This window comes from Onychostruthus taczanowskii, unplaced genomic scaffold (assembly GCF_017590055.1).
Source record: "Onychostruthus taczanowskii isolate IOZ18803 unplaced genomic scaffold, ASM1759005v1 scaffold1, whole genome shotgun sequence".
Classification (NCBI taxonomy): domain Eukaryota; kingdom Metazoa; phylum Chordata; class Aves; order Passeriformes; family Passeridae; genus Onychostruthus; species Onychostruthus taczanowskii.
In genome coordinates, this window is record NW_024496525.1 from 10154378 (window position 1) to 10167313 (window position 12936).

General features: G+C 38.6%; 1 protein-coding gene across 1 annotated transcript in view; it reads right to left on the minus strand.

Annotated features, from left to right (window-relative positions):
• Positions 1-12936, minus strand: part of LOC121332285 (neuroendocrine protein 7B2-like) — a 41401-nt gene that overhangs the window by 13284 nt on the left and 15181 nt on the right. Inside the window, exon 2 of the mRNA XM_041397630.1 lies at positions 12453-12685. Within this exon, the coding sequence (XP_041253564.1) occupies positions 12453-12684 (232 nt within the window). The 5' untranslated portion in view covers position 12685. The remainder of the gene's footprint in view (positions 1-12452; positions 12686-12936) is intronic.

The window sequence follows — 12936 nt, forward strand, 5'->3', positions numbered from 1 at the left end:
AATTATTGAATTACTCCCATCCCAAATTACAAATAAATATTACCAGCCTAAATCATCTTTTATACAGCCAAACATTGTGAGCTGACTTAATCACTTGCAAAGATTGCTATCAGAAGGCACTCAAATACAAAATTCAAATTTTTATTCACTTCTACATTTAGAAGTGGCAGTTGAGGCAGATTTTGCAAATGACCAGTTGGATGTTGGCATTATAGTAAAGCAAATTAGTCTATAAGCACATACATTTCCATTTTATTTGCACAATGGACTAAAATCTACCCAATGTGCTAATTTTCCCCCTCAAGTAAAAGTCTCTTATTCTGTAATGCAGGGCTGTGGGAAAGATTTACAGATATATAACAAAACATAAAACTACCTCTATAAAAAATTGCATCTCTGTTGTATGGGAATTTGGCTTGTAGCTGATCACGAGACCTGGTACTAAAACCAGAAGAGCATTATCCCCACTCTGAGCTTTATTATACCTTTAGTCCATAGCCCACACAAAGATCACACTCATCATGCAATAATACTATGGTGATGAGGTTAAAAAAATGTATAACATACATTTAATCTAACGTAATTTAATATAACGTCTAATATATAGCATAAAACACTTCTTTTGTCCCGACTTCCTTCACATGAAGATTGATTACATATATGTACTTAAAAGCATCAGGTTATGATTCTGCTGTAAACTACGGAACCACGCAATCACTACGTGTTTGAACGCCCTGTATACAATGCGGTTCACTATGGGACAATCCATCAGATAGAAGCCTATCTGTGCTTGCATGTGGTGCAGACCTCTTGGCACCAAAGCTCCATCCATAAAGAAAACAGAGGTACTCAGCAGGCTCCAGTGTGCTATATATACATGTAAGTTTAAACCGACTGCCAAGAGCTCCCCTGACTGAGTACAAACCAATCTTTTTATATTAATATAAAGGATTGTTTCCTTTAGGTGTAAGTGTCCAGGATCATTTGAGGGTTTTTCCTTTCTTTCCAAAAGAGCGGCAGACAATAGCACCTGCTCTGGTGCCATAATTTAGCACACTTGAGTGATTTAATAGCATCAGCAAAGCTCATTCCTTATAAACTCTGATAAATACTGCACTCAGCAAAGACTGCAATAATAAAAATGAAATGCTATGAATATACAAAGTTGGGGTATTATGTACAATAACTCTCATTAGTTGCATTAGTTTGGTATTATAACATTACCGATTTAAAGAAACATATTAGGATTAAATACACTGTAGCTACCAAGTTAAAATATTGGGATACAAACATATACAGTCAGCTACAAAAATAGCAGATGATCAGTTTCTTGAACCTTGAGGCAGAGCCTGAAAGACAAAGACAAGGCAACTCAATACCAAGAAATTTTCATAATTTCCTATCCAAAGGAATCATGAGAGACATCATTGTTAAATTGTTCAAACTTGGACTACCAAAAATCCTGAGTAGTACAGACAATACTCTTGTACTGAGAAAGGATGAGCTACATAAATTTATGGTTTTTTCCATATCTCCTTACTTATATGAATAGGCTTTTCTGTGCTGCATACTGGGAAAGAAGACACTCCAAAACAATCAGCTCCCTTTCACATGCAGGATTTTTGTGAGCATTTATTATTAGGTATCTCACATTCCTACAGGATAAACTAGAGGTTTAGATCTCTTGGGCTAAGATCAGCATTGTCCTAAGTAAGTTCTGAATTTTATTTAAAATATATGCATATATGTAATCTAGCACTAGTCTTGAACTCTGCAGGGTGGTTAACAAAAAAAAGAACAATGCCTCTCACCATTATTATAATTCTGGAAAAGTATTTTATCAGCTGATTTCAGTTAGAGATGCTTGAAATGGTTAAAAGTTTCAAGTGCATGCACTTCAGCTCATTTCTTTGTAGGAGCAATACTGTCCCACCCATACAGACAACATAACCACTCCATTCTTGGAGGACAAAAAAAAAAAAAAAAAAAAAAAAAAAAAAAAAAAAAAAAAGAAAATAAAAGAGTAACTAATTTCTTGCAGGTATTGAATATTTCCCTGATCAAACACATCCAATGGAAATGCTGTTAGTCCACTGAAGTTTTAGCTGCTGCTACCCATCTACTGGTAGTGCAAAGCACAGTGAGAACACATCTGTGGAGAGCAATTCTCCATGTCAAATAAAAACAGGCAGAGCTGTCCCCCAGAAGAGTCAGTTTGAGAAAGTCAATGAGAATGGATTTTCAAAAATGAAAAATTTTTGCAGAACACTTAAAGAGAAACAAGAGGACAAATTTGCCTTTAAGTCTCATTGAAACCATTTCCCATGTCACAGTGAAGACAGAGTTTCCCCAATCACAAATTCAGAAAAGAGGTAGTCTGGCCAATCTTAGCACGGAGATACGAAATAGGAAGCATCATAAGTATGTGTTGTTAGTAAATAAATCCCAAATGCCAGGTTAAAGCCCTTGATTTAGCAAGTCATACTAGGTGCCTCAGAGTGTCCAAGCCCCTCACAGATTCACAGGGGGATCTTCTTCCTGAGCCAAAACCACCTGTCTTTTCTCAACCTGTACAAACTCCAAGCACACATGAGCTGCAAGGGAAGCCTGACATAGCTTACCTCATTTGCCCAAGGTTCCCATGGGAGAAAACATACATTAATCAGACATAATTCCATACTTCCTATTTTGCAAAATCTTTTGTTAATCTGGACTATTTGTCCTTATCACAAAAAAATCTTCAAGATTGTTTACAGTGTCTCCTCAACACATCAGAAATACATCTTTTTCCTTTTTCCTATGGGAAGTGAGTGACAGCTTCCCACACTATCCTGCACTTTCATCCCGAGTCACCTTGCTGTATCTACATTTGTTGTCATTGTCACACTCAAAAGGAACATCTCCCAGTGGAAGATTTGACAGAATGCTTCCCAGTGCTCTTATATGTTAAACTGGGACACCATCCACGAACTTGCTTTTTCTTTTCGTTTATTACCTGCAGGATCATCCATCATGTAAACTCTCAAAATATCCTGAATGCAGAAAGTGCATTTACATTTTCTTTACCCTTTCTAACACTTCAAAGGGCTTTAATTCCCCAATGCTGTAATTATAATTCTGGTAGCTTCATCCTAGAGAGTCCTATCCTGCTTGCTGAAATTGATTAAGCAAAGGAAGTGAGAAGAACTGAAAAAATTATAAATGATCACATTTTGTCTATTCCACAGAATAGACAAAATAAGAGAATAGGGAATAATGCTAAATAATAACATGCTAAATAAGAGAATAGGGAAGGAGAAAAAGCATAGGAGAACAAAGAATGGAAAAATGCAAACCTAGCCAACTTCTTTAACCATTCAAGAGCATGCCTCGAGAAACACAAAAACACTACAGCTATACATGCTCAAGCATTCCAGACTTGGCTTGTCTTCTCCTTAATGACACAAAGTTTCTTAAAACTATAAAGACTAATTTTCTATTTCTCTGCAGAGGGCAATTTTTTCTAAAGCCTTAAGCACACACATCCTACAATTACTGACCTTGCTTTCAGCAAAGAATTCAGTTTTATCCAATATTTTAATTACAAACAGTACAAATATTTAAGATATTAAAGGCTCTTATTGTGAAACAGTTAGGACCAAAATAATGCCCATGCCTCTCACAATAAATTTATAACAGTAGCTTATATGTCATTATTATTCAAATTTTATACACAACAAAAAAAAATCCAGCAGCCACTTGCTGACAAAGCAAAAAAAAAAAAAAAACTCTTATGCCTGTCTTGGTTGAACAGTCCTCTAATGGACTATAGCAAGTTTTCCTTCAGCTGAGAAGTGACTTTTGCACTTCAGCACACGAATGAGCTGACACCCAGTGTCACACCCAGTGTCACACACACATCGTGCAGCACACAGCCAGGGGCCCCTCTGCCACCCTGCCTTGCAGCCACCACGCACCAGCAGTCTGAAAAAAAGCAAAAGCAGCCAGCAAATTGCACCCTCCTGTCACTGCCACAGCACAACCTCGCTACTGACCACGTGTGCAGCACGTGGTTCTGGGAAACAGAGCAGCAAAAGGAAAACAGTGACCTCCTTTATCCCACGAGGGATGGGACACTATTTCAATCCCATAAAAGTAAATGTGCCAGTGAACAGCACTTTATTCACTGGCACTTTATTCACTTGACACCAGCTGCACGAGAAGTCCAAATGCTCCATCAGTGTCAACACATTCAGAAAAAAAGACTTTTTTCACTCCTGTAATGTGCAGCTGGGATGCACCAGAAACATCCAGAACTTCCATGGTTTTGTCTCTACTGCACCGCTGAACTTCACAAATTTTCGCCTTCATTTCCCCATTCATATTCATTCCGTTCCATTTTCCGTGCACATGGCTCCAAGTCCCAGCTGCTTCAACAGCAGGTTTAAAACCTTCCCATGCCTGTCTGCCACCTGCTATGAGGCAGGTTTCCCAACTGCCCCAAACGTCCTCCTTGTGAGCATTCCCAGCGCAGAGCTAAGGCTCCAGCCGCTGCCCTGGTGAGCCAGCAGTAGCTCAGAACTCCAAAAGGAGAGGTCTTGCCATGCAAAGTCACCCCGGCCAAGATGAGGCTTCTTCTGCACTTGGATAAAAGCACTGGCACACAGCAAAGATGGAGTGGGGAGATGGAGAGCCCTGGAGGGAAAGACCGGACCCAGTGCTGCTCTTTGGTGCCAAAGGGGCTCAGATCAGCTAACCTGATGTACCAAAGCTCCCCAAGGGGAAGAACCAGCTTCTGCAGCTGACAGCATTCTTCTTCTCACTCATCCCTTCTGCTGAGTGCACACACCATGGCAAGCACAGGGAGAAGAGCTCTGGAAAGCTTTGGAGAGTGCCAGAGATCCTATCTCCTGGCACAACACCAAAATCAAGAGGAGTAAGAGACTCTTCTCTAGATTTCCAAAACATCTTTTCATAGAACCAAGTAAACTTAAAAGTATTTTCTTACTGCAAGTTAATTTAAAATTCAGGTGGGAGCATGGGAAATGCAGCTGATTTTGAGAAAAAATGCAGAAAGGTATAAATCCTGGCACACTCACAGAATCACACAAAATGTGGAGTTGTAAGGGACCCACAAGGATCATCAAGTCCAACTCCTTGCTCTGCACAGCACATCCCTAAGAGTCACACCCTGTGCCCTAGTGCATTGTTCAGAAGCTTCTGTAACTCTGTCAGGTTTGGGGCTGTGACCACTTCCCTGGAGAGCCTGTTCCAGTGCCCAGACACCTTCTGGGTGAAGAACCTTTCCCTAATATCCAACCTATTGACAGCCTCAGGCCATTACCCTGGGTCCTGTCACTGCTCACCACAGAGGAAATATCAGTGCCTGTCCCTGCTCTTCCCCTCACGAGGAAGTTGGAACTGCAAGGAGGTCTCCCCTCAGTCTCCTCATGAGAGACAAGCAGAAAAAAAATCTTTAAAAACAAGAGCTCATCATAATTGGGCCAACCTTCACTGACAGACTTTTTAAAATACTTTGGGACCATATTCTAATGGCAGATGGAATTTTATAGATTAATGTTAAATTTCTCTATACCTTCTGCCAATAGTAGAAAATACAGTCACTATAAAGGATCAGACAATACAGAAGCTATCATATACCCTCTCCTCTTCAGGTTTCTTACCTCTCCTATTGGATTTTTCCCTCTACTAACATGTACAAAAAAATAATTGTGGCTACAAATCTCATTCTAATTGATTAATTATCTTTAGGTAGATAACAAGCTACTTAACTCTAAATCCCTACAGACCTGCCATCTTTCCTTCCCAAAAGCTGCTTGAGATGGGATTCATTCTCCTTTGGTGGCATCTTTTAAAGATGACTTCATGAATAGCAGCAGTAGTCTGTACCACACGACAGTGGTTAGCAGGAGGTTTTAAGAGGAGTTGGAGTCACTTTATCTTCTTGGTTGCTCAGCAGAGGTATGTGATGCCTGCACACTCTCCTGCAATCACAAGAGGAGGATGTTTCGAGAAAAGGTTTCAAATCCTCAAATCTAAATGGGTTCCTCAGTCAGATCCACCTGCAAGTAACAGATCTAGAGAGAAATGGGGATGAATACTCTTTTCTTCTTTTGTTCTCCATTGACTCACTTCTCTGACAGGCACACTAGATTTGAGAATTTCCCCTGCATGTTCCCAGCCACACTGAGAACACGGGAGCAGCACCTGCACCCCTCCAGCAGCTCCGGGGCATGGAGGAAGGGCAGCTCCCAAAGTTCGGTCGTGGCAGAGCTCACAGTGGTAACACCTACTGCCTTTGCTGGACCCTGCCCTTGTTCCTCACGAGGGAAAGCTGGGAAACACAAGGAGGTAACCTGGTGTGACCTCCACGCAGCAGCACAAACACCAGCTTGGCTTTCTTATTCACTGATGGGCATGGCTTATAAATTCATATGGAATCAAGGATATCACAGGCTAAATTTCAGAGATTTTTCCTTAATAAAAATAAAGTCACACCACCTCGTCATTTTCCTGTTTGTGGAGTTAGAGGTATAAACATTTAATGTGCAGTTTATTTACAGACCTGTGCCATATCACTCAGATAAAGAAAATTCACTGCAAGACACTGCTGTAATTTGGCACTGTCATTAGCTTTCAAATTTAGAAATTAGCATTCTAAGGCACCTCTCTTATGACATGCACCACTGCCTGATACTCAAATTCTGGTTACGCTTAACACTACAATTTGTCGAATAAAAAGCAAAGAAAATAGGTATTTTTAGTCAAATCTATACAAACCTAGGTATTTACATATTGTTGTGTAAAAACTGTAAGTTTGCTGCTTCCATTTCATCTTAAAAAATTTGAGATGTCCATATGAAATTTTGAAATAATATTTTCTGGGCTATTTACATTTTAAAAAAAACAAAACAAAACAAAAAAACCACACACAAACCAAAATGCACATCAACAAACAAATCAGCCTTTCTGAGGCTGATTGTGGGAGGTCTGGCCCAGCTCAGCCCCGTGCAGCTGGCCCCTCACTGCAGCACTGCTCCCCCGGGATGCAGGCACAGACTCTGGCACAGAGCACCTGAACTGCAGCAAAGAGGGTGCAGCCATCCCACTGCTGTGTTTGCTGAGCCCCAGATATTGTACAATTACCACTTGTAGTCATCCAAGGAAGTCCACATATATTGGGGCACAAGCATAGGGCACGTTAGCCTGAAAGTTAATGAGTGCAAAGGTCATTTCTGCACTGGTTTCATGAGGGAATTCATCAGCAAAAGTTTTTGCAACTTTTTAATGTAAAGATTTTACTATTCTTGTAGGAAATAAGTACCTGCCTTGCAGGGCGGGACAGACAGCAAAGTAATACACTTATTTACTAATAAGAGAAGCTTTACTTTCCTTATTAGCAAAATGCAAACAGACTAGACACTATTAACATGCACGAGTAATCTGCATAATTTTATGGACAGTAGGTCTGCTGTAGAGTGATATTTGTACAGGGACCGTGCTGAAAAGCCACTGATTACCAGTTGTTAGTAGACATATTTGCATAATGTTCCAGACTCTCTTGAATTTTATCATCTCAATCTGACAAACAGTAATTACATTTTTCTAAAACAATAAACATACTCATTCCCTTTCAAAATAATCAAATAAACCCCAGCCTGTTTCCAGTAGCTATGAGGAGTCTCTGCAGGAGAATCAAAAGCCTCCCTGAGAGGCACTGTATTTTTAAAATTTCTTTATACCTGCAAACAATCACAATTTAAGGGACATCATTTAATGAAGCCACTGAGGTTGACAGCATTATGCCTCTTCTGCAGACTGAAGACTTCAGATTCTGGGTTGTCATGCCAGCACCTTTACCAACAATCATTTCGTTTGGGTGGTTTTAAGAAATAAAAAGAACTAAATCAAACACAAACAAACAAACCACACAAGAGGCTTTCTGTTGTTCTGAATTTATGGTAGGCAATGATACTTGCAAAAGGAAAATGGAACTTCCCATTTCCAGTTATGAAGTTAAGTGCTAAAAACTGCTCAAGATGAACTACTGGTGCCCCCATGTGTTTAAGTGAGATTTTTACTGTTGTCCTATGCAGGATGTAATAGGCCTGAAATTTACATTATATGCTTATTCCCTTCCACTCCTCAGAAAAAGGAAAACAACTGAAAACCAAACAATAACAAAAACAGAAAAAAAAAACCCTCATAAATATTGGCACAAAATTGTAAGCATACAAGGAAAGAAAAAAAAGTGTGGCCTCTTACTTCATAAATGCTGTACCAGACAGAAAAACTAATCTCAATGCTTTCTGAAATGTTGAATGCATTTCTTTATTTTATTCTTTTGCTCCCTTTTACATAGATTTTTTGCTTATCTTTACATAGATGCAGCCCCATTCTTATCTGTAGAAAGCTTGAATATAGCCCAGTAAGTCTTGCTTATTATTTTAGTGATAAGCTGAGCACTAAGTGCAGAAACACAGCTACTCATTAAAAATTGCTATTTTGATTTTCTCTGTTCTATCTTTTTATAGATGCTGCTAAGTGATCCCAGTATAACTTTCAGATAAGATGAACTGACAAGGAGATTGAATATTATTAGAGAAATTACATCAGTTAATACGAGTTTATTTCTTTTTGGAACTGGGGGATATACAGAAAGAGAAATCTATCAAGCGGCCAGCAAAAAGCAGCCGTTCCCAAGACACCCCTTTCAGAGAGCAGAAGCATTTCCACTTGACTCTCACCGTGCAGGATCTGTCTGGCTCCTGCCACGCTGCTGTGCCATGCACCAGCTGCTGGCTGCAGGACACGAGCACAGGGAATCAGCCAGCACAGTCCCACTGCTGGGATTTCTTTGTCCTACTGCACCCACCTCGCAGAGCCCCAGCAAAGGAAGAGAGCTCCCGCTGCTGCTGCTCCTCCCTGAACATCACGGGCGTTTCCCAGCACATTAAACTTCCTATCAGGCATTTTCTAGACACTACTCCTATTTCAGCAGCCTGACCTGAAGTAACAGTAAATTGACAAATGCAAAGTTAAGGAGAAGATTTAAAAAAAAAAAAGCGCCACATGTTTATAGATTTCAACGTAAGAAAAGGCAGAGATTGCTTTCAATTAACAAGCTGTAATATATTTTTTTATCCATCAACAAGAAAGCTGTATTTTTTTTTTTAATCTATCAACAGAAAAACTATCTCATCACTTCAAAAAGAGAGCATATGCTACTAAATGTATTTTCTGAAGAGTGTCCTTTTTTTAGTTTTCTTTGATACAGAACACATTTGTGACTGCACTTTCTACAGCCAAGTCAGCCCTAAACTTTTTCAGGGGGAAGGGATAGGGTGGGTGTGAAGATAAGGATGGGAATGGTCATGTATAGTTCCTCGCAACACATCTGCCCTCTGGTCTTTAGCATTTTAAAATCAAAATAGCATTATTTACACTAGAAAATAATTTAGAAAGCTGAGATGGAAAATGAGCGTAATCAGGAAATCTACTTGTGAATGAACAGCAATATTTTTGTTGTGTATTAAATTATTAAGCTCTTATTCATGGAAATAATGATAACATGGAAAATGTTATTATAGTAATCACTCAAATTTGCAAACATTTCATTATAATGAGGTTGCTAGAGTAAACTTGTTTGTATTATGGCAGCCTATATTTGCTTCCAGATTCCAAAGCCATTAAAATTAATTTTTCCTGACAGTATGTTGCTTGCAAGTGTACACATGCAATGGATGAATTCTTGTTCTTTTGAAAGTCAGTGGTACCTGTGGAGCTGTGGCTCAGCCGAAGCTGATGGCAATGACAGCTACCAACACTGCTGCAGGTCTGTGCTGCTGGGGCTAGTTCTGACAAAAACCCTTTGTTAAGTAAAACAGTGTTCTGTAGGAACTAAATTTACTAAGGTCTAATTGACAGAGGGTTGTTTTTATGCTGAGATGCAGTATCTAGTCAAAATGAGAAACAAATGCACCCCAGAGCAGTCAGGGCCTTAATGATGACAATGCAGGCATGGAATGAACCTGGTTTTAAAATTTTTACATTGGTCACTGAAACCTGTAGTCTGAAAAGTGGTTGGAAGTCAACACTTCTGGCAGCTCAGAATTTCTGATAAATAATAAACCTTTCATATCCAACTTTACTGTCCATGACTTTCAGGCAAAAAATCCCAATGAAGACAGAAGAGTAGCTCAGAAGAGCAGTTGGTGAATTACCACTTTGCCATGATGGTATTGATGATGAAAACCCTCTTTTGGTGTGACACAATAATTCTAAAACTTCTTTCTTTCCTTCCCCCTTAGTTTCCCTTTCTATTATCATGTTGAATTTTTTAAACACTTGCACACAGAATTATTAGCCAGTGATAACAATGTGAATATGTCAAGGAAAGTCCATAGGTGAATTCTTCAGAATGTGAAACCTTGTAAATACATTATCTAAAAACATATAGGCTTATTTTTTCAGAATAAAATGCAAGTTTTGATGGATTAGCTATCCTGTAATTAATGGTCTACATTCAAAAACAGATTCATGGTGAAAATTCACTGAATTATATGTACTTTTTTAAAAAATCAGAATGAGAAAATATTGTGTTCAATTATGTAAGACCACATTACCCTTGAAATGCAAACAACACTTTCTTAGATGGAAATTTCTAATCAGATACTTTTAGACATATCTATCTATAGATAGACACATATCACCACAAGAATACAAAGAAAGAGTACGAGATTACTACCTGAAAAACTCATCACAGAACACTCTATAAAAAGCAACATTTGATACAAAGGTCTGATTTGCTGCCCTATTTCTACACTGACTGATAATGTTTACCTCACAAGACCATTTTGCTTTTGCAGAAATTTTTTAATAAATGGTTAAATATCCATTGTAGGCTTAAAAAAAAAAAAAAAAAAAAAAAAAAAAAAAAGAGAGTCATCTGAGCAAGAGGGGAAAGTTAAATATGATAAATCTACTGGATTTATCACCTTTCAGTTTTACTCTATACCATACACAAATGAATTTTCTTATTAAAAAAAAAAAAAAAAAAGGAGAAACAGAAAACGTTTGTCCAATCTGCTATTTGCAGAAGACTGTACAGATGACTGGAAAACCAGCATTACTTCAAACTCACAAACACTAGAAAATTTTTGATACTTATACAAAGAGATGCATCGTCTGATTTTGCTAACACTGTAATTAGAAAATAACATTAAACAGCTGAGATTAGATATTTGCCAGAGATTCAGATTTGCTTATATTTTCTAAGGTTTCCCTTTTTAAAAAAAAGTCTAGGGAAAAAAGGCAAATAGAGAGTAAAATTACTCACTTCTACCATCTGTCCCAATTTCTCCATGTGTGAACATTCATAAAGGAGAAAAGGTACAGACCAAATAATGCTCTTTAAACTTAGTCTCTGTTATTTAAGTTTGCAGACAAATGTGTGCCCATCAAAGTTTCTTTGGAAAAAAAAAATATACTTAGGTCTGCAATTATCTGGTAGAAATGCCTATTCAGCTTTAATCCTCTCCTCAGCCTCCATTAAAGCAATTGTATGTGTTTGGCTAGGACAGTCTGCAGATCAGAATGAGGGTAAAATAGAGAACATAGACTTATGAACTGTGGAGTCTTACTGCACTGTCAGACTGATTTAATTCTGAGAGGAAGGTTGAGAGGTTCTGCTCTGTTTTAATGTTCACACATAAACAATAATATTTGGCGTTTCATACCTTCAACCTCCTGTTGTCATGCCAAAATAAAAGCTGGTTTGTTCTGTTAAAACAGCAACACGCTGAAACATTATCCCAATATCCTAACATTTGAGCCAGATATTTCCAATTATTTACATAGCCGTAAGAGACTGATTCCAAGGAAAACTTACACAGTGTGAGATCAGCAGTACTGGCCAAAAAAAAATAAAGCTGAACCCAGAGCATTCATCTCTGCAATATGGTTTTGAGGTGCTATATGTGGACACAGGGAGAGGAGCACCCCCAGTGTAAGGTTTATCCCTTTATCTCACATGGCACCACAAACACTTGAACTCTTCTGATTTGCAAATGTTTCTAAAAACCCATGGAATTTTGACTCTACAGATAATATTTGTTTAATGTGAAAAATATATGTAATATATTTATACATAATATTCAGGAATAATTTCACAAACCCATTGTTTTGAGGCATTAGAGATCAGAAAATGCAAAGACAACATAACTTTTTCTGCAAAGTCTGTGCATTAAAAAATCCCACTACTTCTGCCAAAAACATTACATTAAGGAAACTGGAAGATGGATGGTGATTTTAAAACAAAGATCAAGCAACACATGGTGAAGACATCTACGACTTTAAGCTCAGGATATTCTTTCTGTATCTCTAAAACACCATTAATTATTACCAAAGCATACTAAAAAAAATAATCATAACTCAAAATAGAAATTAGCTACCTTCAATGCTCTGTGGACCAACAAGATTCGTAGCCTGGTGTGCTGGATATTCTACCCGGGGTCTCGCAATGCCCAATTGCTCCATAACCCCATGGAGGAGCCTCTGAATATCTGCTTCAGTAACTCTGTCAGGTGTCCTGGGGCTGTGGCTAAAAGCTGAAGCCAATCCAAATGCCAGTAGAAATACCATGTTGCAAAGCAAGGCAGTTACCATAGTGGCAGCCACTTTCATCCTGTCAAAAAGAAAGGAATTTCATTATAGATTATAGTGGGGGGGAAAGGCTCTATACATCTGGTGGAAATAACATCTGATCCTGTTACTGGACTTTACTACCACAGGTTCTAGGGGCTGCTGGAACTCCAGCCAGCTGGAAACTGGGTGGGGGAAGCCAGGGAGGGAATAGGGTGGCTATGTTCTTCTCTTCTAGAAGAAATATTAAGCAGCAAACTACAATATCAATTTGCTGATTTGCATTTCCCCATA